Source organism: Lineus longissimus, chromosome 7 (genome assembly GCF_910592395.1).
Source record: "Lineus longissimus chromosome 7, tnLinLong1.2, whole genome shotgun sequence".
Taxonomy (NCBI): Eukaryota; Metazoa; Nemertea; class Pilidiophora; order Heteronemertea; family Lineidae; genus Lineus; species Lineus longissimus.
Window position 1 is genome coordinate 5,247,585 of NC_088314.1, and position 24,957 is coordinate 5,272,541.

Below are 24,957 nucleotides of genomic sequence, written 5' to 3' on the forward strand. Positions count from 1 at the left end.
ATTCACTTGGACAAATCGGATATTCATGAACACACATACATAGGAGCCACCACACAATGCATGTGTTCACCTAGCCCTCTCGGCCTGGAACTGACTGTGTATTCCGCATTCACATGGTACTACGTCATCACCTTGGGTCAAACAAAAGACCAGCAATGTTACGTGCAGTAACGGCGCTCGAGGATTTTAAGTACATTGTACTCAGATTAACAATTGAAAGTTGTATAAAGGGTTCCTTTGTCTGCTCTTATGTCCTTTGTATTTTCTTAGGTATTTGCTCTTTTGCGGAACAATACGAATGGGCTTTTAGAACACTACTGGGTGTCACAAATATTCTACTATACTTTTGATTTTGAATAACTCCCATACTATCAATCATACATTTACCAAACTATATCAAAATGATTAATGTAAGTCATTTGAATGAGTGACGTCACAACCAATCAGTACACGCCGGGTTCCTCAGAACTGCACTGCTAATAAATCACTTAAAAATCCAAGATCAATACGAGTGACCTCGCAAGGAAATCAAGTTAATGACGACCTTGATTAATTATGGGCCATTCTAAGTAGGAATAGGGATGAATCAGTCAGTGCAATATGACCTTAAAGCCACATTTACAACCGCAGGGTTATTTCTTTCAGGGTGCATTTTGTCAATTACCAGTACAAAGTGATTTTCTTCAGAAGTGTGATTTGGCATCTTTACCGTGTAACAGTAGAGTCAACCTGGAAGAGTGTCTAAAGCAATTGTTCAATGACGGATTGCTGAATCGAAATAGAGACTAATACCTTATTTTAAAAGTGTTTGAGCCCAGGTTGGTTTCCTAATGAGTCAACGTTGTTAAGGTATCTTCATCCTTTCGTGCATCTCCAAACAAACAAGGGGTTAATATAACATGCGCTATTCAAACATATGCTCGCCACACATTTATACGAAATATCGAACATAACATCTAAATCTACCGACAATCAAATAAAGCTTGATATCATGTATGATTGTGTACATTATTTATGTCATATACCAACTTGGTTTCATTGCATGTTCATTCACCGACCAGGTTTCCTGTTAATAGTCGATTGCATTTGTTGTGTCTGGGTGGATGTGGCTGTTCAGCCGTAGACACTGAATCCAGGACATAAAAACTTGATTGCAAAGGCTAATACATGCATACATACTAGGTGTTACATAATGTAATCGACACTTTTGATTTTTTCACAATTTCATGAATTTATAAGAGAATACCCAGCACATGACATGATTTCACGCATCTTACTTTCCTCTTCTGGAAGTTATATGGACCGATTGATTGAGATCTTAGATTTTCTCTTCTATCTCACTGAAGGTTTTTCATTCATCGTACTTATCGGAACCTGCTAAATCGGACTTTATCTAAGTGAACTCAAAAACCATTCTTGTAACGCAACCATGTTTTAAAAAAGATATACCAGAATATAAGTCGTATCTTGTTTGTCATACTCTATTCTATGAGAAGTTATCAACCTGAACTGGAAATTGAGAGTAAAGAACAGTGTTAAATATATTATGAGACACGCAGTGCGAAATAAATACAAAAAAGCCAGAATTTTTCCATTTCTCTGATTAAATCCTGTTTTCTGTTACGGATGTGATAAAACGAAAAACGGTGGATGTATGGTGGATGTATGGTGGAGAATGTCACTTACCTGTTCGCAGGGAGAGTGGATTGCGTGAAAATAAAGAGAATAAAATTATGCAGTGGTTAGATCAGAATAAGATAAGATTTAAAGTGAATTCTTTTCGTGGTGTAAAGAATGGACGTATAGTTCTGATTAAAGCACTTTTTATTTCAAGAAAAATTCGAAGCGGTTCAAAAATTATGGACGTATATATATGACAAATTTTCTCAGCCATTATGAGCTTTTTTCAACCATGTGCATTACTCTTTGACCATTATCACAACTATGGTTGAATAAACCAGACACTTTGTGGTGAGGACATTTACGCCGTGATTCCAACTCTTCACTGGTCAGCTGGCAAGAAAAAGCATCGCGCCGATAGACGAGCCCGCTTCCTTTTGCTTCAGTGGTCAGAAGATCTTTGCTCTGATGGGTGCTGTAGACGTGTTTATCCCGAAGACATAAATAAGTATTCATCGTACTGATATCTTTGGTTTTTGGATGCACAATTGTTCAATCATCATATTTTTACTATCATACAAAGAGTCCTGAAGATGATGAACTCAGCTGGTAACGCCATGTTCAGAGGACCTAGAAAGTAGCATATTGCGGCAATTCAACAAAATAATTTCTACCAGAGGCTACATCTTTTAAAAGTTCAGTTTACAAAATTTCATCAAGAAGATTTTCTATGTAGGTCAGAATTGCTCGAAGTAGTACAGGACTGCAAAGATTCTATTTCTATTAACACACTCTGTGTAAAATATTGTCTACGATGACAACAACTGATCCATACCATATAGCGTATAACATCCATCAGAGATTGATACCCAAAAACAAATCCATCAGCAAGACGTAATTTCAAAAATGGGTTTGTCTCGAGTAAGCTTCTCAGCCATCGCGACGGTGTCAACATATCGTGGTTATCACATTACCATGCAAAACGTTGATACAATTTACATGACCTGCGCTATCGATATCGGGATAAGGCTCAAACAGGCAAGAGAGTATAGCCATTTCTTCAAGATATTCAGGTCACGTCGCATGAAGGCTAAAGAACCCTTTGCACTGATACTAGGATTGACACGAAGGACCTTTCTTGGTACCATACCATGTTTGCCATATCAGCCGATGCCAGACTTTCCCCTTTTCTTGCACAGACTGACGTGTCCCTGTATGCTTGTACATTGCACGAACAGTCACTTTCAAGATGACACATAATACTTTGCACTGATACTGTAAATGATATGAAGGACATTTCAAGGTACATTATAGGTACCGTACATTTTTTGCCCGATACGTGACTGATGCATCGCGATATTTTTTTCTTCCCTCGTATTCTTCAGGCTTACACGGTGAAGGCAAAAGAATTGAACCGCTTACGGCTGACACTAGCTGCGCCCTGTTCACCCTTAGCCGAAAGGAGATATATACGTGACTGATGTGGTCATATAGATACTATTACCATGTTTGTTCTTTCCTTGCCCTCTTACAAACGTGTTCCTGAAATCATTTACATTGTCCGGAAAAGGTCGAAAATAAGTAGATTATGGCTTATTTGGTGTCTCTGGTTCTCTATACTCCACTCACTCATTGGTGGCAAGCGTGCAAGACGTAATGTGCAGTAAATCTTCTGGATTAAAATTCACTGACTGAAGATCGACAGAGAATGGCGTAAATCGAAGACATGGCATTCTTTGACACGTCCCAGGCGTATGTCATTGATGCGAGAGAATAGAGATACTTTTGACAGGTTGCTTGAACGACTTCAAGAACTCACGTCATCCAATAAACACGGGAGTTAATCCTCATCAAAGAATAAGATGACAAGAAATCGATGTAAGCATACAAAGTTGATCTCTGAGACAAAAATGGGGATTAGCCGAGCTGAAGTCACATCATCCATTACAACTATCGGGGGAGGAAAGGGAATAGATTCGCCTAGCTGAAGTCATGTGCATGTGACACTGATTACAGCTGTGGAGAATGAAGAGAGGTGGATCGTGGCATAACATGGCTTTTTCTGTCCCCCATGCCGAGTAGGCGTCGACTCAATTGTTGGGCTGAAGCTTTCAGTAAAATGTTATTGACAGATTCTGGTTTGAGATACATCGTAAGCACTTATTTGTCTAATATTTGGCGTTTTGCTCAAAGAAATAGCGTTTTAAAAATACATGTATTAACTTGTTCGTTCCAGTGACGATGGTTAATTTTCAATACACTGACTGCTTTCGTATTCCTTTCATATTTTGCACAAACCCAAGCAACCATAATCGCTGCACATTGCATTCTACACTTTAACCAATGTACTACTTGCCTATTGCACTATATCACTACCGATGTTTTAGATTTCTTTCAGTTGACAGTGCAAGTAGGCGCAATTGATGCGAATTTCTTGGGCAGCTAACACAATAATAACGAAGCCCTATGAATTTATCGTAAGCAACATCATTGGCGCTCGTAGCAATGATTCAAACTCGGTGACTTTTTTCTTTCGTACATTTTCCAGCACACAAAGAAAAGCAGCAATGCGATCATTTTGTGAGATAATGTTGTTCGAGATGATTTAACTGGCTTGGAAATGCGTAGCTACGTACAATATATTGAAATAAACTAATGTTGTAGTTGTTCAGCTGTGGTCAATGTGGTAGCACTCTGCGTGAAGCTTCAAGGAAAACAATATGCTGATATTAATTTGACCAATTCGGAGAGCACCTGCGCGCTTCTGATTTCAAAACAGGCGTTACTTTGAAAAGCGACATATGAACAGCTGCGTGCAGTGTACAAGGTGGCCCTATAGATCAAGGTGTAGTCTTTGTCGGCAATAGTTTTTACGTTCAATAATTAAATTTGTTGCAAAAATAACGATGTTTGTTGTACTACCGCGCGTTACCTAAGGGAAGCAAATGTGTTATCATCACGGAAAAATCGAAATTGACAGCAGTTATCTTGGTTATTTAAAGACAGTAGTTTAATTACTGCGTGACAGCATGTCAACCTTTATTAATAAAAGCGAAAATCAAATCAACAGCATTCACTTTTTAAATAATAAACAGAAGACGCCGTTAGCTGATGAAAAGATGCCGTGGCGAATGTATTAGATGGTGTCATTGATCTTGTTTTGGATTGGCATATGCTGGGGAAAGCTATACGTATAGGGTGAATGTAATCGATATGATATGACACGAACATATCCGTATTGCTTCTTAAAACGATCGCTGCATTACTTGTAATTGATGACACTGCTAAACGACAATACCAATACCAATATCAGTACATGTAAATGCTGTCCTCGTAGATACACTACAATTATAACACAGGTCAATTACTCTCTTAACTCTTTCTGCATGTTCTACGACCATGGCAATGGCCTCCCCATGCTCGCCGTAGCCTTCGGTCTGTTTGTTCCGGTTGTATCATCCCCAATACAGCTCATTGGCTTCTACCTTCACGGAACTTCTCGTTTCTACCTCCAGAGGGCTTTAAAGAGCCTCCATAGGGCTTCAAATGTAGTAGTATAACCCCCTCTTCCCAAGATGGCCTTTGGTTGTGATACATTGTCGGGTAGATGTATAGACCTACCGATGAACTGATTTTGTTACGTTTTATCCTGTCACTTCTCATTTTTTAACCAAAATGTCATCACTGAAAAAAAATCATCTTTTATCATCATCCAAGAGAGCGGGAAGGATATATTCGTAGTCCTACTACTTGTTTTAAACTGTCACATCATTTTTAATAACAATCTGTTCTGAGCATGGCCATACCATTACAATGATAAACATCGGGTTATCTCGAGATCACACGAATATTCCAGCACTTGCCTTCTTTGAGCAACCGTATACTTTTCCTTTCAACACACATATCTACATGCATTTACTTGCGTTGCGGATGAGGATCACTTCCTGTCGTAATGCCTGTTTTTGCATCACCCACCACAATCTTCACGCCGCTGTTGATACTGTAATGAATAGCTTTTGTTTGTCAAGGTTGCTGTTGATATTTTTGATATTTTTTTCTGATGGCTTGTGGCTTGTTAGCTGCGTTACTACTTGCCACTTATCACTACCTCAACATTTTAATTTTTTTAATCGGTTGAAGCAAAGTGATTGGTCAATGAATGACATCTATTAGCCAAAAGAAACCTTCTCGCTCTCCGTATTACCAATCTATACTTGGCATTACTAATGAACGCATCCTGTGGTGTCGGGAGCATAATGACGACTAGCTTTATTTCCTATGATCATGTCTGGGAAGCTATTCGGTTGATTGCCAAGACAATTACCAAGCGATACGGAAAAGCACAGGCTCTTCATCGTTCGTCTTGGTGCGCAGTTTGGTTTAGGTATCAATTTCCTAAGATTTATTAACGTACTTCAGGATGTAATTGATTAAATCATCGAATAGAGTAGATTTTCCTGTCAATTCCGAGATAAGTAACCTACAGAACTTGGACAAACATTCAGTCATCGCACAGAATGAAGTAATTCGTTACTGGAACAGCAATTTGGTGGATCCTGGCAATGAAGGGCGGTTATAACTCTTTCTGTGTTTCGATTGGTTTTATTTAGAAGACTGAATCTTTAAAATAGTCTTCAATCTTCATTACCCGAGACCCTTGCACCAGATTTAAAACTTGCTAGCAGAGACCTGAGACCATGGTCAATAGACTGCTCTAGTGTTTGCAATGACGTATCAATCTAATCAACAAGTGACATTAGATCCGAGTCCTAATGCCTTCACCTCAGGATTATATGTACATCATTATCTTGGAGACTGCCGAAGTTGACGTGATCGGCTCACATGGTCCGTGATGCGATCATGCGATCATTCGTTCTGTCAGCAAAAGCTCGGTTATAACAATGCCTGTAATTTTTGTATACTTAGCTGTGAGGGAGAAGTTGACCTTTAATTCGAGGCAACGGAATAGATAAAAGCTTCTATCCGACAAGTCTCGAGCAGTTATCTTGTTCTGTTCAACTGCCTGGCTAACTCACTCCTATCGGACTTGACAGTGAGATTGTAATGTACAAGCCTTGTCAATGCACGTGGTACAACATAATACTAAATAAACATTTACGGAGTTCCTCCTCGAAAACGTCAGGATGAAGAATGCCGGTTCAGTTTAACTAAAAAAATAATTGGGGCGATAATCTTGATGTGTCGAATGATCTTATTGGCCTCTATTGAAAGCGGAGCAAAAAACAACATAAACTTTCAAGAAACATGGATGTCAAAAGGACATAAATCCTGTTTACGGAAGAGATGATAGATCGTTCTTACCATTAAGGGACAAAATCCTGTGAAACATTAACCTTTCCCTTTAAAAGGATTGCGAAATTGAGAGCCTGCGGCGCGTTGGTTCCTTAGAGGGCAACGACCTCATAAGTTCAACCACACATGTGAATGTGTGAAACCGTAGAAACTTACGTCTAAACGGCCGGCACTTCCGGTTTGCTTAAAAAATGTGGTTTTGGGCCCTAAATATAGTTCTAGTCCCCTTGTTATTTCCTATTTATAGTGAGACTCATGTAAGTCCTCTAAATGGAAATGATACGCTAGTAACTACTACTCGTTCCAGCAAGTACCTCCACCATTTCCTGGGAGTTTCCTTGGAAGAGATATGGTCATATCTAAATTACAGCATTTTGAGGAAATGTAGAGGCTATTTTAGGGTGCACTTAATCGATGTTTTGATGGACGCAGGGATGATTACGGTAGCTGGATCACTGCTATTGAGGTAAATATCAGTGGTTGTTGGACGTGTTTATTGGTGTTACTCAGAAAATTATGCTAGTGCCAAGGTATCCCCATCTTCGTGGCCCGGTAACTTTCGGATTCGTGTCATCGATAACATTTAGTGGAAAACTAACTCGTTTTGTATTGCAACATATGCAATACCAGTTAGTAATTTGCATATTTTAGTAAATACAGAAATGTACGATTTTTGCGGAGCTCTACCACAGATCTTTGACTAGAAAAAGAGAAACGTCCATTCTAAGGCAATTCATGAATCTCATAAATGCGGGCAATTAAGTCATCTCAAGGTTGAGGTCACAATCACATTTGCGTACAACTATCATTCGTGAACGATTCGTACGAGATGACGCCAAGGGGTATCACAGAACAAGCTTGTTAGCCGCGGGGTTATCCGTTTTTTCTTTGATTCCAGAGTGTTTTTGCGTGTAACCTGGTTGATAGAAGGAGCTTAGCTTGTTATGCTCCTGTGGCAAGTGGCAAGCGTCGTCGCGGCAAGCCTGTGTTGATGTCGTGAAAGAAATTAATACGACCCGCAGAGTGGTATCTCTGACCTTCATCGAGATACCGCCAACATTATTGAATGCGAAATAAAGAAGTATAGATGCTGACGCCAAGTTACCGGTGCATTACTACATAACAGCAACAGGCAGTTTACGAACTCAGTAATCGGCCTGCTGGTGTAATTTTTTACATGTAATTGGTTTACAAATTGCGACTTGGACATCAAAAAAGGAAATCAGTGAAAGAGTATGGAAAAATCAAAAAATCATGTATGATTAACTGTTTTTGATAAGAAAAATAACATGTCAGGTTAGTTGAAAAATTGTAAACTCGGAAACAACGACCACAACTACTGTCCTCCGACACAAAAACCTCATGATGGTGCAATTGCACAAGGAAAATCAATGATAACGTTTAGAAAAAGTGGAAACTAAGATTGACTGTTTTACAATAAAGTGAGATCGCACGTCAGATTAGTTACTACGGGCAGATAAATTACACCCGAACAGTTGGACAGGAGGACGCGATACAGACCCGCCATCGATCAAGCTAACTCCATTACTATCCCCGACAAAAAAAGATGCTATTGTGAAGCGTGTGTCACAGCAATGCGTAGCGCTACTACAGTGATTGATGAAGCAGTTTGAAGAGATCGGCAGACTCTTTCAACTTTCTATCCGACGATCTAGACGCTAATTATTTTTAAAAGGCGAACTTATCGTGGCCGTGCGGGGTTTCCCGTCTGCGTTAGAAGGTTCTACACTGCAAGTACTATAATTGAATTTACCTTCCATAATACACGAGACTACCGTACATTACATGTAGTATATTATGATGCATGACATAGTAAATGACTTTTTCTGAACCTCCAGGCGCATAATTATTGGGACTTACTTAGTGCCAAAGGTTGGCGTACTGATGGGATTCATGTAACTCCGGGGAACTATACTCTGCTATAATAGGACGACGCGTACAAATTGAACTAAGGACCTAAGGGAGTTTGTTGTTATCTTACTCCAATCGATACACTGTGTGGGTTCCAGGTACCTCGTTCATAATTGTCACATATTAACATCCATAACATTTTCTGTAATATACTATATTGTGAAAGTAGTATAGGATGTGCGTATCTCAGCAATGTTGATCGCTTTCACCAATTTTGTAATCGTGATACCCTTATCAACAGGATTTCGAGCCGTTTCGACGCTATCTATCATCATTACCTGTATGTACCTACTTGCCCTTGATTATCGGCTAAACCATTGCATATTCGTTGCTTTCGCTAGCAGGCAACACTTATGATAAGAAAACTAAATGAAACAAACTGAATAATGACCAACCATATGTAAATGTATTAAATTTTATGACAACAACATTGCTACTTCATAATAAAGCATCGACAACCTACATGTATACTTTAATGCACTATTATTCAAGTCATGAACTCACCAAGTAAATAAGCAGCTTATTCACATCAACAAGCTCCGTCAATTTCGAACTTTAACAAGTTTTAAAGTTCGATACACAAATGACAATACGATGCACTGATAGAAGCTTAAGCTATTTTAATCTCTAAGCTTCTTACTCAACCTTAATATCAACCTTTGGTTGAGGGTCAATCGACGATGCTTTATGTTCTTCATACCTTCAGAGTAAGTAAGAAACATCTGCTTCTGTCATGATTAGACTATTGTCTTTGATCTCGTCTTCCACAGACGGGCGAGATCTGACGGGATTTTATATCTCTGTCTCACTGTCATTTGTGTTTGGGAAACTCAAGGATGAGGGGGTTGTTTGGCTTCATTGTAATTGACGGCGTGTACAGGTTCAAGAAAAGATAAAATTTGTTTTGTAGTTTAAATTTGTCTTTGACCGTAGTCTTGAACATAAAAGTGTACTGCAAGTCGTGTGCGGCTGATCAGAAAGCATTTTATGGTATTTTGTTATTTACAAGCGATGCGCAAATTGGTAACATCAACATGATTTGTACGCCAAACCTGATAGAATTTCCTTAAGAATGATGCTAGAGTCGGTATTTTTTCAGTCTGCATACATGCGTAAATACACGTACGTACATCGTGACACTGAAAATGTTTGCGCTATCCGTGAGCGCAGGTTCTGAGGACTATTGACCTAGCTACTGGCATTGTCAACGCTGGAAAAGATGAAAGAGATTGCCCCATCTTAGCGGATAAGATGGAGTGCTTGCTTTCATGATATAAAGGGCACTGAAGAGACATTTATAGCCTGGTGCCCCCACTTCATCTTGGGGCAACAATAGCATAGCATGGAGGTCGTCATTACATGGTGAGCATTTCATCAAAGGTTCTACGTCTTTTAATGCACTTTGTATTTGCGAAGGATGGGATTTATAAACAGGATAAATTGTGTTGACGCCACTGTACACACATTAATACCGCACTTTTTTGATTCCACCAAAAATCACTTTTCCCATTTTCTTCCTTTTCCTTTCGATATCCTGCCTCCTTTGACAGAGTGGGTCACATAGTGCGTGTTTATTTGCATCAGATTGGTAAAGAGCTGCAAAATGATCCATCTTTTAGAAGAAATTTATTGTGTAACATTACTCTGTTTGCATTAGGAAATTGGCAAGAAGCTCTGTTAAAAGTTGTTGTGATCCTGTAATCGCTTGATGACCACTGGCCTGATAGAAGCGGATGAGCCAGTGTCGAGGAGTATTGACAGAGATTACTAATTTGAGAGGAGTTATTACAGAATACCTGTAACTAGGCAGAGAAGGATCCCCAATTTGTGAGTTGCCACCGAATCGGGCGATCATGGACGAAATTTGTGGTCTGGCCGTGTGGTCTTTATCAGACAACCGCGAGGACCAACAGCGAAGTAATAATTTCTATTCTCAAAGGGCATGAAGTGAACATCTACCTTAAAATTTAAACCCAGTGGTCTTTGGTTGCGGCACCAAGAATCGCTGTGATCAAAAAGGCGCAACCGTCACATATTTTCCAATAGAAGCATTGATATCCTATGACTAAGGCGTTTTGGAAATTTATTTACGTTGTTCCTGCTGATTTTGCCATCTTGTCCTAATCCATTGACAGCCTTGTTGTGGTCAAGAAAACCAGTGTCCTCTGGCCCAAGAACCATTTCGTGCCCTTTGCCCTGTCACTTGCGTTTATAAAACTCCCGCCACATGATGGATCATCCGAACAATAATACCAGTTATCAAAACATGTCGCCATTACGACCTTGACCCTCTTAGCCTGTCATGAACGAGGCAAATCTGCAAAGGATTGGGGAGCTTTGCTTTTCTACTTGAAGTAATCTTCAACATATACGCCAGTGTTAGGGTGGGCTCCAGCCGGGGAGCGAATCCATCTTGCTGTATAGTTGGCAGCGCACTGATAACAATACGATCAGTCTGGAAAAGTGACAGATTTTTTAAAGTGCTGTACAGTGATACCAATACCCGATAGTTAAACATTACCAGGGAATCTGTTACACCACTTCATATATCACAAGTGGTTACATAGTTAGTATTTGTTTGAATTATCCCAACTGCAGGAAGAACAGGTTATTGATGAACAAAATGGGCAATAATTGTTAGTTCTATCCTTCCGAAATCCATATCATCAAAATATCGAGCCAATGCAAAAGGTGCGGTTTGGTAGTTTACATATCCCACAGTACAGGCCTAGATACTGAAGCTGTCACTTGACGGCAAGATATTCAGAGAGAAAACTCAAATACATGGCGTTAACACTTTTATCGGGTCATTTTGAATGTTGAGGAAACGCCGATTCCACGTGACTCTTCAACGAAACAACAATCAGACAGGAATCGCCATGTCTCGAACCCCGAGATCAGTCATTCAGAATTCATCATTTCTTCCCTCAGATCAATGATCAGCTGATGCAAGAGCTAAATAGACATAGCCGGAAACACCGCCAGAACGCATGTAGCATTTATCACTCGCAATCTCATGAGATCGACATGCGACAGCTAAAATAGTTCTAAAACACATTACGCCATATTCGACCCGACTGCTCTGTCAAATACAATGTGGTTAGTGACTGATGCATGCATGGGCAACCGTATTATGACAGGGCGCGAAAGACCAAAACGGCGTAAAGAGGAGTATCGGTGCTATTACGTGTTCCACGTATCTTATTCTTGATTTCACCTCCAGAACGCATCGATTACTTATAAATCTCAATTTTATGGACGCATTAGGCCACAATTGTCAAATGCGTTATGAAGCACGTAGCATTTAGATGTGGTTGTGGGCTTAAGGCAAAAAGTAATGTTTTTTAAGCTTCCACTGCTTCGCAGTGTTCCGCGGAGCTTCGATTTCCGCCTCATTCCACCAACAAACCATCGTCTGACGTCGTCTACTTTATTTCTTTTCTCGCCTGTGATCAGCTGACCGTCAATGAACAAACTATGCAACCTTTTTTAGACTTTTTGCGGGTTGTTGCCAACAGAAAGCATCGTTTGCAACCACGCAGCGCCATGCGCGCTCTGCAGGAGTTCGAATAGTTCTGCCGTGAATCACGAAGCTGAGTTTGTTCATTATCCGATTAATCCATTTTGATTTTTAGCAAAGAAAATATATCTGCCCCCCCCCCCTCCCTTCGATAAAGCAGATCCTGATCGAACTCAGCCTTATCTTGTAACGGAAGTCCTCCAGTGCTTACCTCTCCAAATACGCGGATTTCCGGCTGCGCAGTAATCGCTGATCAGCGATGATTTTAGACATCGTGACAATTCCGGTATCAATCTGAAAGTGGGCTGATATTTGGCGACTTATCATTGATATTCTGCTCGTGGCTCGAAGACAACGAGGTCTTATCGTCATCATCGGTAGAATATCCATCATTCAGATCATTTCCTGGCAGAGGTCGATGGATCGAAGACGGAACGACGGCGACAGTCTGTCCGGTCTGTCCGGCAGTCTCGGGATATTGAGACGTATATACTCAGGCTAGACACTTTTCTTAGCCATCCGTTGAAAATTTTACAAAGACATCAGACACAACTCATAACGCCCGTTATAGTCACGGATCTACAGCTCGGTATCGACTATCACTAGACGAATCAAGCTATTCAAAAAGATTTTGGATTTTAATAGGTGGAGGTTTTTTCCCGCACCTCTTTAAATTTCAAGCAAATGCTTATTTGAAAGAAAGCCCTTATTGTTCCTATATAAACATCGTCTACCAACATCAACCAATGTCAATCGAGCCAATTTATTATCTCCGTCTCATCACCTCTCCGCCCACACACTATCATCATGCGTCCCTTCTCACTGACCACACAGCGCACAATATGTCCAAGTCTAACTTCATTATGACCGCGTGTGATGTATCAGGCTGACCATTCATGTCACCCAATCTGATTAGTCCTGCTCTGTTGGTGTTGTTGCGGATGGATACTAGCCCTTCTCCCCTTATGAGCAGACGTCCTGCCAATTAGAAAAACAGCATGCGCGTCATCTATTCTGGGCTGTCTGCTGGGATTGTTAGGACTGCTGCCGCCCTTTTTATCCCGGTCCTCAATCACTTGTCCGTCTGCAACCTGTTCGATATGGAGAATGCAGTAACTATTTCCCAAGCAGCTTTTATATAATTCTTTGGCCATGCCGGCAATTCGCCGGTGCGGTCTGTAGAACCAAACCAAAGACGGGGATGTACTTGTATTGCGGTAAAAAATAAATCTGAACACCGGCTGCCCCAATATTTTTCGGTTCCTCTGATGCCACCTCTCTCCCAGCTAGGGCAGGTAAACTCCGCCGGCTTCCAGTCACTTTAATACATACAGGATGTTTTCCTATTGAGTGTTGGGGAGCTCATCGAGGGTGGGGGGGATGCGGTACATTTTACTCGGTACGTCATCACCGAAGTATCCGCTGCGGACTCCCCGAAGGCAGCTGCATGGCACTCTTCCATCCATTGATTACCATCATTCAGTGTCTCCGGATGCGGCAGACGCAACCTATAGTGACGAGGCCTCCCGATGGGTAGTTTCCGGAGTATCTGATCCAATCCCGTCGATGGGTTAGTCAGCTATAATCTCGGCACTGATTACTTGATGACATTTTCATTACATTTTTTTGCAGCAGCGAGGATGAATCTGGGAAAACACGATTTTACTAGTAGGGAGCGTGCACCAATATTACATGCCGATGTAACAAAAATCAGGGTCCGTCATTGAAACCGTATACACCACCAACAAATGTCCAACGACCTCTGATTCTGCAGATTAAGGCTGCTAAGCTCGTCCTATCTTGACAATGATGTTGCAGCCACTGCCCAATATGTGCCCAAACACTATCAAAACAACGTACTCCTAAAATCATCACGTTCAACATACAAATCATGTTTACAAAGATGGCCATCATAAAGACATCATAATAACCATAACAAAGGGGCACCTGGGGGAGGGCACTAGGATGTGCCCAGTAAATTATTTCCTAGCTTCATGGCAAGAAGATTATATTCGGAGCAGATACTTAGAGACGCCACTGAATTCGAGGAAAGGGATTTGTTTGTCAACAGGAAGAGAAGAGACTGGGAGACATTCTGTGTTGTTTTCAAGACGGCCAACGATGTCAAGGAAGGAAGACAACGCCAAAATTGTCGAGGAAGAGGACAATGATTTGCAGCTGTACTTTGACTGGTTACATCGTATAAGCAGAAAGACGGATGCCTACTCTCTCATATCGAGTTCTATCACCAGGGGCTCTCATTAACTTGCATGTGATTCCAAGTCCAGCCTCTCTGGACCCATTAGCCAGGGAACGCTTCGACCAGTTCAGGCAAACCTCTTCCTCTAATGAAACGCATACTTCTTTTGCCTTGACAGGGAGAAGCTATCATTCTAACCCTGCAACGCTGTTCCGTGTCCCTTTTTTAATACGAATACGCATGATTTGTTGTTTTTCTGCCTCCACTGGGTGCTCTTCAGCGGATCTGTTGAAACCAACTCACGTATTCTGCCTTAGATCTGCAACCCAAGGAATTTCCCTCGGTACAACATTCAGTGAGGCCACTGATTAATAATTGACAAAAACCGTCTGAATACTTCTTCTATCTCCTTCATGTCATACGCAGCATGAATATGAAATTATCTTTAAAGTGAAGGAAGCAAATAGCTTTTTCTTAATCCTTTCTTAGCATGTTACTTACTAAATGTCAGTTGAAGGCTTTGGGGATTGGAGAATGTCGCAACCCTGGGCTTTTACAAGAACCTGCGATGTCGTCTTCTTTCGGAGCAAGGATGTGTTTAAGAGGGGCATTTACATGTATCTAGCGCCGGGCGCATAACTTGCAAGTCTACAAATAGTATCTTCTCGGCGGCAGGGCAATACACAAATGAACATCTGCTGAACTCAGAATTTGCGGTAAACAATATCTGTTGAGGAAAATTCCATTCTCGGAGAAAGTCATCCACTCGGTTATATCAACGGGACTCAAACCCACCACATAGAGATGCTAATTTCTAATCAGAGGTCGATCTAACCGTACCAATCCGCTAGTTTCGATGGATCTCTAATGGACTGTCTCATTGTCTTTCGCGTGGACGGCTTTAGGGAGGTCTCTACAGTACGTGTGTTCTTCTGTTACTTCCATTTCAAGTAATGGTGACAGACAACATTATGGATGTGACGTGTTTGTCAATATTGCTAGTTACGACCCCGGGGCATGCGATTAGGCAGTTAGGACCTCATGAACGAGTATGTCAAAGGATGGTTGAGACATATCTCATGTCTGGTTCGCGGCTTCTTGTCTGCGTAAATTGTCATAACCCGAGGTCATTTTAGAAAAAGAAATGTTTGCCAAGAGATCATGCAATTGGAATTCACTTTCTTTACAGCTATGAAAACAACATGACCTTGAAGTCTGCGAAGATAACACACTTCACCTGACCAGCTGACAGGAGAAGCTTCGCGTTGCAAAATACGCCGACTTGTTGCGCAATTGCCTCCTCTAATACGGTTCCCGATTGTCTCTTGTCACTTAACTTCTAATATCATATAATTGTATATTGTAATTTTGTATCCCTTGCAAACACGACAATGTTCTTAAGCATGTTTCGCGGAGCAACTTCTTTCGTATATATATTGTCTATGACATCGCTGGAGAATGTCTGCCTATCGATGGCATCAGTGTCATATCACGATATGTCTCCAGTGATTGCAAAACAACAAGCAAAGACCAAAGGTCATTTCAGCTTGTTTTTGATGAGAGGCACAGTCTTAATCTGTGTAACGATGCATCATGGTTTAAATACAAAAAGAATATGAAACAGACGAGGGGCTTTGTAATGCATTGAGCTATGTTACAGACTATAAAGCATCTGACATGTCTGACGATTCATTGTTAGAGATAGCGGCATTCCGATTTTTTCCCAATAGAACGTCAAGAACAGGCTTCCACGCGGCTGACTTTTATTTAGGTGCCATCCAATCGGGTTATGATTAACAAGGGTAGGTATTGGTGAGACCAGCATACCAAAATCCCGCTGGATACTTGGAGCCCATCTCATTATTCAAATGTCCTGCTAGGGACTACTGTGGATCCGAGGCGTGATGTTATTTTCCCAGAAGAAATTGATATATGGCCTGTAATTGCCAATCATATTAATACTGGGGAGGATCTAGCGCTTCCAGGGAGTCCGGGTACTTAAGAGGCTCTCCGTACGATACCCGAGGGAACACGAGAGCAGAAACCTAGCTCTCTCAAATCCACGTCTATTCAAGGGATGTTGATCGCAACTTAGCCAATTTCGATTGAGAGGGTAGAATGTTATGGTCATTTTGGAAATCGATTGATGCCCTTTTTGTATCCTGTTGGTGAGCATTTTGGGAGCTGTCCATGCTAAGAATCATAGTATAATATTCACGGTGACGAATATGGGGTGAAAATGTATACGATATTTTGGAGCTTTTGGGCATAATACTGTGTAACAGGATAAAGTAAAAACGTGGGACACGAGGTTGAACAATAGTGGTGACTGCACTGTATAGTTAACTGATGGATTGAGATTGCAACATTGTCCCCAGTTTAAAGGGATGCCACTTCAAACCACAGAGGGTTGCAATGGCCTACTTTCCACCGTGAATCTTTCGTAAAAGTTGGTTAGTTAGACAGTTTTGCCCATTTACCCTAATAAATCTCTTAACGTAAACTTGCATACGTAGATCTAGCCAAAGGTCAGGCAAATAGGCAAATTGACTTTACCCTCATGCTTCAATATTGATTCTCCACCCTTGCATATACACTCTTGTGAATGATCTGGACAGTATGTCAAGACAATTGTCTTAGTGAAGCAAACGGATATTGATCCAAAATGACCTGATAAGTAGTCAATAGACGCACACTTTCATCATTGATTCGTTAATCATCGAATATTAATCGCACTTGTCTCGTGTGCGGATGGTGTACTTAGCCTTGTGAAGGTACGTGTATAAAGGTCCCGAGTTGTCCGATTTGCGGTGCGTTTTCCGTTTTTTCACGCCGCAATTTGGTGTATATATCAGTTCAGCAGGGGCGTAGTAACTGGAATCAAAGTTCCTTGGAAACTGTGTCCTGACAACAGCCAAATGCTGACAAGAGACGTTTCGCTAGACAATTGCTTGCTTCGTTGTCGCACTGACATGCAATCTTTACCACCAGCTTTTCCAGAAAACGGATGACGTGCACATCTCCTAGCCTCATCGCATCACCATTTCATAGAATGATCCGCCACAGAAACAAATGGGAAATTAATTACACCTGAGTCAAATCGATGCCATATAATGATATTAGGGATCAGGTTCCTCCCGAGATAGAACTCAGATCGAACGCACGATGACGCTTTGTCGGTGCTCGATTGAGATGATAGGCACGTTTCGCAACCCCTACCAACCACTAAGTACATTGTCGAATTAAGAGGTCCAGTCGTCAGTCACTTGCTAATTCATTAAATAATCCTCTGGACTTAGTTGTACGAGGAACCGGGTAAATTTTTGATAAAGTCTTGATAAAGTACATTTACATAGGCCTAATACAATGTACATGTCTTGATGACTCCACAGGCCGTCGTACTTGTACTTCGTACGTCGTCGTCGCATGGAATGCGAAACCTGTCTAGATTTAGGAGTTCAATCCGGAAGGTGAATGAAATGGATTTTCTGTTTCTCAGCAGACGTCTAAAAGTTAATGATGCGTGCGCTGTGTTCTAATTTCCTTATTGTTTCACTTTGGGTAAAGATTTCCGTTAATGAGAAATGGCGTCAACCATTCGACCATGTTTGAAGTGATGGGGAGCAATTGATGAACTTTTGTTTGTCACTATTCATGGTTGACTGAGTTGAAGGAATTGGTGTTGGTTGTCTCACTAAACACTACGAGGGTTGAGCTAATTTAGGCGAAATGACAGTTCCACCCGAGCGATGTTTGGAGAGAGAACCGAAGCCGACAGTGAGGTATCAATTTTATTCTAGAACACTTCAAAACAATCGGAAGCAGGTTGATGTTCTCAGTGGCTCCTTATATATTATGAGCGACTGTGACATGTTTTTAGAGACAACCTCTATGAATCAGTTCCTCCAGTTTCCTCTCCCCGGGCATCGCTTTCATCATAGAATCCGATCAGATAACCCTGAACAAATATGGCGATATGTCTTCATCAGCCTATACCCCAATCATTTACACGGTATATTCATTATTTCTCGCTTTGTAAGTCGATCCCCTCCTGAGATGTGTGAGATTACGCGCGAGACAGATAGTCATTCGGGGAGGTTGGTCAAGAACTTTACAGTACACTGCCATCCATTAAGCACAGTGAGACCAAATTTGAGATTACATATTTAATATATATCATTCCAATAAAAGCCATACCCTGCAGCTGTAGTTTCATTCCATTTCTCATTTGTTTACCCGAGTTTTCTACAATAGTTCCGAGAGGGAGAGCTGAGAGTTCACCTCGTACTCGCAAATGCAACAAAAAGTAAAACAAATATTGAAATTTTGAAATGGCATTCGCCGTGTTTACGGTGCAACAGAAGATTTAACACATATATAAAGAATGTCTATATTTTTCACAACTATTGTATTTACTTCATTAAATGTGAAATATCAATTCACCATCACGTATCAACGACCAGGCATGGTCGATAATCTGTATCAAGCTTGAACGAAAAAAGACATCAACTCCGTCCATTATTCTACATGTAAAACACCTTGGTTGCAGTGAAGCGTTGTTTTTAATGTAAAATGCATTAGACATCGTTTTGGCCGCAGCGGTTTTCCGGTGTCGCGGTGTCGCAATAGTAACCGATTCGCTTGGTATACAATGCTAATATCCATGTGAACTTGCCATCTCTTTTCCATCCCGAAATAATGTTCAAAAGCATTCAAGTTCGAATGCCTCACGGGAATAAATCTAAACAATTCGAATTACTTGATTAAAATGTCATTCGATATCCAAGAACATAGATATCATTGGCGATCAATCATAAGGTGTAATTTTGGCACTTTTGTGTTTATTTTAAATCCCTTTGACGTCAGAGACAGTGTTTCCTGCCCATTATTAACATTAGATCCAATAATTTTGAACTCAAGTGCGCGGCAAAAGGTCGGCCTGATTTTCCAATATTTCACCTTGAAATCAGACTCCTTCAGGGCCAATGTCTTCAAAAGCTACATTTAGCCTGCTGATGTTACCAAACCCTGTCTTCTCCACACTGAGCGCTTCCAGTGAGAGTATCAGCTAAGCCTGATACCCTGGACACGAATAAAGTGGCAATAATGAAAATACGATACATGCATTAATAAAAAGCAATAACTGAAGTCAATGAGTCAATGATGAAATTGACGTTGCCAAGCATGAATAGCATGCATATATTGTCGATTTGTTCTTTTGTCAACTTGCCACCAATGGACAACGAACCAAGGTCAATATTTATAAACGATACGATGGTGAATGCATTGATACACTGTGCACTCCCATGCATTTCAAAAGTGATGACATGGCAAGTATGCTGGAGTATTTAAAAGGAGAAGTACAGTATTCGGTCATCAAGCAGGAGGCGTGGTGTTTTCCTAAGATGGCGTTTTCCTCAGAGCTACTAAAGCATAAAAGGTATTTTCTGAGAATCAGTATAAAAGCATGGTGTTTTCCTAAAAAGTATTAACGCAATTTTCCGAGAAAGTCAGCATGGTGTTTTCCTAGGAAGAATAAAAGTATGGTGTTTCCTAAGAAGTATTAATAAATCCATGGCAGTTTCCTAAGAAGTATCAAAGCATGGTGTTTTCCTAGGAATCATTATGGTTTCCAGAGAGTAAGCATGGTGTTTTCCTAGGAATCATTATGGTTTCCAGAGAGTAAGCATGGTGTTTTCCTAGGAATCATTATGGTTTCCAGAGAGTAAGCATGGTGTTTTCCTAGGAATCATTATGGTTTCCAGAGAGTAAGCATGGTGTTTTCCTAGGAATCATTATGGTTTCCAGAGAGTAAGCATGGTGTTTTCCTAGGAATCATTATGGTTTCCAAAGAAGTAAGCATGGTGTTTTCCGAAGAAGTAAGCATGGTGTTTTCCAAAGAAGTGAGCATGGTGTTTTCCGAAGAAGCATAAATGCACCCATGGTGTTTCATTGGAAGTATCAATAAATTCATGCAATGAAGGCCTACTCGGTCCCGGTGTAGAAGTTTAAAATGTCCTAGGATAAAATGTCCGGGAACAAAGGATTCTATTATGCGCTTCAATCTCTGAGCTATTGACTGTCAGGGTCTCAATAGAACCATATTGCAGAATACAATAGGGCCGGACACTTTTTCCAGGGGGGACACTTTTTACTTTTACACCGGCACTCGGTCTAATCGTAGCTCCAAGGGAATTCATTTAACTGGTGGACTAATTACTTCAAAGCATATAGAACGAAGCGATGATGACAGGGAACAATTGTGGAAGTGTGGGTTGGAACGAGACACTAAGATACCCATTAGCTGTTTTCATGGCATTATTGGGATACAAATCGATGAACGCCTGACAATTCATTACCGGGAAAGTGTTCAATATTTGTTAAGGTGATGCGTGGTTTTGGGATCTGTTGCGCTGAAAATATCGGTACCGTTGCGCACACTTCCGACTCCCACTCCGACTTCAACTCAAAGATAGAATTACAGCTATAGTGATATCTTCGATTTAACTTAACTGAGAAACAATTTCATATTGATATAGGCTACCAGTTGTATTTGTAAAATAGTGTTTTTGAATTCCAAAAAGGGTCCGAGAATAAGACGAATAAAACGAATGAAACGAAGTCGTTATCATGGAGGGGGGAGGATTTACGGCGGATAGCCGTTTTGACCCTCGTCAATTTCTTTGCGAGGATACCTTATTTTTAGTATGTGATTTGTTTTTTAGTTACTAATCTGCAACAAAATATTTCAGGTTAATCCTGAGACAGGATTTTTTAAAACTGTCCCTACCTTGAAAAGCCTTAGCACGTTTGCAACCATGATAGATACGACACTGTTGGACGCCCCGATGACCCCCACCACAGGCTTCGACGGTAAATAAGTAGGGGCCTCCCCGTTATCACATTGGTAATCCGCTAAGTCTATGGTGCTCATGTGGCCCTTTATGAAATCCATAGATTGTTCCAAAGCATAAGTATCACGCGAACACGTGTCCAAAACGTGCAACCCCAGCGTAATATTCGGCAACAGGTGTTTACGATCTGCGTTTATTTTTTCAACGGCGTATAACATTGCTTCCAAACGCTGAATCCCTTTTTCCTTTTTTATGGGGCCACACATGGTCCCTGCGGTTCCCTTTTCGTGCATGGGAAACAACCCCCCAATGACAATATCTCCGTCAAGTTTGATCTTTTCCGCGCCGTGGCACATCCGAAGAAACAAACAAAAAGACAACAAGAGAAGGTGAGATTTCTTCATGGCGAAGTTGAAGAGAAAGTCGAGTATATCCAGAAAGAAGGAAAGATGACTACACTAATTATAGAAGAAGAGAATTTATGTCCTCTCGAGATTTGGTATAGAATTCTATCACTTGATCTGAACGCACCCTGTCCATATTATCGATATTAGTGTGCAAGCTCGCCGAGACTCACGGTGTAATGCGGAGGTGTCGCAATCCGCGAGCGTGTGCGTTTTGCTCTGGGAAGCTGGTGGCGCGTTGGTTCGATGCTGTGATTTAGGCTCCATGCATAGACGGCAATGTAGTTCGGAGTGTTTGGAGAGTGATATCGATTCCGAGTTGATCGCTATCATATTTTGCGCCGTGGGATATCAGTTGCTAACTATTAAGAAGCACTGTCCTCTCACAGCTGAAACTTTTCACCGAAGACCAGTCCCACTTATGGGGCTACTGGGTGTTGCATAACATCATTGACACTTTTGATTCGTAACATCAATAATACCAACTCCTACTTAGATGTGATATAACTGAATCCAGATTTGGTTTGGACGTCAAGATAACGAAGATTGCTAAGTTCTGATCTAACCAACCATAAGGAGTATTACCTCATCGGCACGCGGATCCAACAAATCTATTTCTTCAATTGGTGCTTCGATTTTTACAATGATTTTATATTCTCTTCTCTACACTAGATAATTTCATACTCTCTTCTCTGCACATTCGAATGACAATTACGAATAAAAATACCTTTCCCAATAAACGTAGGCTGTACGCAATACAATGCGCAAACATTGCGTTTCATCTTGGCAGTAACGCGCGCGCGTATGATCAACCCATATCGATTAGTTCGATATCAAAGTCTGCTCAATCGAACTGTGATTGATTCCATATCCTCTGTTACACCTAACCTTTAAGGCATGAAGTTATTTATACCTAGGTATTCCTTCATCCCATTATGAAATGGGGTAGTTTTTATCTGTTTTCTGGCTGAGACAAAACGTGAAGACTGGCCATCAGAAAATGGGTCACGTATCTGCGTCAGGTTCTTAGTCGATATATCGAGAAATTAGACTTTTTGTTGCTTGAATCATAATAATCAGGACTGTAAGTGGGAGACACATACATGTACCAGAGGCTAAGTTGACGCAACTGGATTCATCACCGAGACTATAGCATAGCTTCTGTTTTGATATGAAGAATTCTCTCGACTTCGCCCACTTAGTTATTTTTACAGATATGTACGATTCAGAATATCTCAGGCAAGCGATCAATTGAAGAATAGTGAGCGAGCAGTCACGCCTGCTGAGAATTATTTGGCTATCCAAACTGGTGGTGACCGAAAATCGGACTGATCCGGCATATACCTATCATAGCCATTGTAAGAAAATCGTAATGACTCAGACGCCAATGGAAGGGCATTCCGGCGGGAACAACATTGATAGTACATGTAGTTTCCTCTAAATATCAAAGTTGAGACCATCAAGAAGGTCAATTGTTCAACTATAAAAGCCAATAGTTCATTTTTCCTGGACCTCCCTTGAAATACAATACGGACAATATCAGGTGGTAAATTACTGCATTGATTCAATGGTTTTTTTATATCATTTTTCAACTCGGGATGTACCATAATGAAACGGCCAGGGGCCATTGTGCTCACCGTATACATCTTTTATTAGGCAGGATCATGCTTAGTTTAGAGGAGAATATGGTGAACACAATCAGGAATGAAGACTTTTTTTAGATGTGTATTGATGTCAAGTAATAAGACAGGGCAGTATATATAAGTTTATGATCCAACCAATAATTGTCTATGACATCAACAAGATCAATATCGTGTGATTGCTAAGAGTCCCTGCAATAAAAAATTCATCGAAAAAAAGTCATTAATAAGCGAGATATTGCACGTCCTACTTTTTCAGTTTTGACCCCCTGGTGGCCAAATCAAGAATCAGATCAGGCCAAAATTCGGTGTCAGAGATTATCTGATGTAGGGGGTTACATGTACCAACTTTCAAGTTCATAGCTTTAGCAGTTAAGAAACGTGCCATAGTTACACTCGAACGGTCAATTTACGCCATTTGACCTCTGTGACCTAGAAAAGGAGGTCAAATCCAAAAATCATAGGAAATGTGATGTATCCTTGCTAGGAGTCCCTGCCATAAAATTTTATCGAAAACAATTCACTCAAATAGGCAAGATATTGCACTTCTTCCTTTTTCCGTTATGGCCCCCTGGTGGCCGAATAAAGAATCAGATCAGGCCAAAATTCGACATCAGACGTTATCTGATGTAGGGGGTTATATGCACCAAGTTTCAAGTTCATAGCTTTACTGGTTAAGAAACGTGCCATAGTTTACACTCTAACAGCCAATTTACGCCATATGACTTCTGTGACCTTGAAAAGTAGGTCAAATTGAAAACCCGTATAATATGTGATGTATTCTTCAAAACAGTACCTACCATAAGAATTTTATCGAAAACAAGTCACTTATAAGCGAGATATCACACTTTTTAGATTTCCACTTTTGGCCCCCTGGTGGCAAAGTTAGGAATCAGATCGAACCAAAATTCAACGCCAGAGGCTATGTGATATAGGGGGTTATATGTACCAAGTTTCAAGTTCATAGCTTTAGTGGTTAAGAAACGTGCCATAGTTTACACTCTAATGGCCAATTTACGCCATATGACCTCTGTGACCTTGAAAAGTAGGTCAAATTGAAAACCCGTATAATATAAAATGTATATTTGCTATGAGTACCTACAACAAAAGTTTTATCGAAAACAAGTCACTTATAAGCGAGATATCACACTTTTTAGATTTCCACTTTTGGCCCCCTGGTGGCAAAGTTAGGAATCAGATCGAACCAAAATTCAGCACCAGAGGCTATGTGATATAGGGGGTTATATGTACCAAGTTTCAAGTTCATAGCTTTAGTGGTTAAGAAACGTGCCATAGTTTACACTCTAATGGCCAATTTACGCCATATGACCTCTGCGACCTTGAAAACAAGGTCAAATTAAAAACCCGTATAATATAAAATGTATATTTGCTATGAGTACCTACAACAAAAGTTTTATCGAAAACAAGTCACTAATAAGCGAGATATCACACTTTTTAGATATCGACATTTGGC

At 40.7% G+C, this 24,957-nt stretch overlaps 1 protein-coding gene across 2 annotated transcripts in view; it reads right to left on the reverse strand.

The window, feature by feature from the left end:
- Positions 1-22,041, reverse strand: part of LOC135491495 (metabotropic glutamate receptor 8-like) — a 66,849-nt gene extending 44,808 nt beyond the window's left edge. For both annotated transcript variants that reach the window (XM_064777399.1, XM_064777398.1), the window contains exon 1: positions 21,376-22,041. In XM_064777399.1, coding sequence (XP_064633469.1) covers positions 21,376-21,843 — 468 coding nt within the window. In that variant the 5' untranslated portion in view covers positions 21,844-22,041. The remainder of the gene's footprint in view (positions 1-21,375) is intronic.
- Between the last annotated feature and the right edge of the window lie 2,916 nt (positions 22,042-24,957).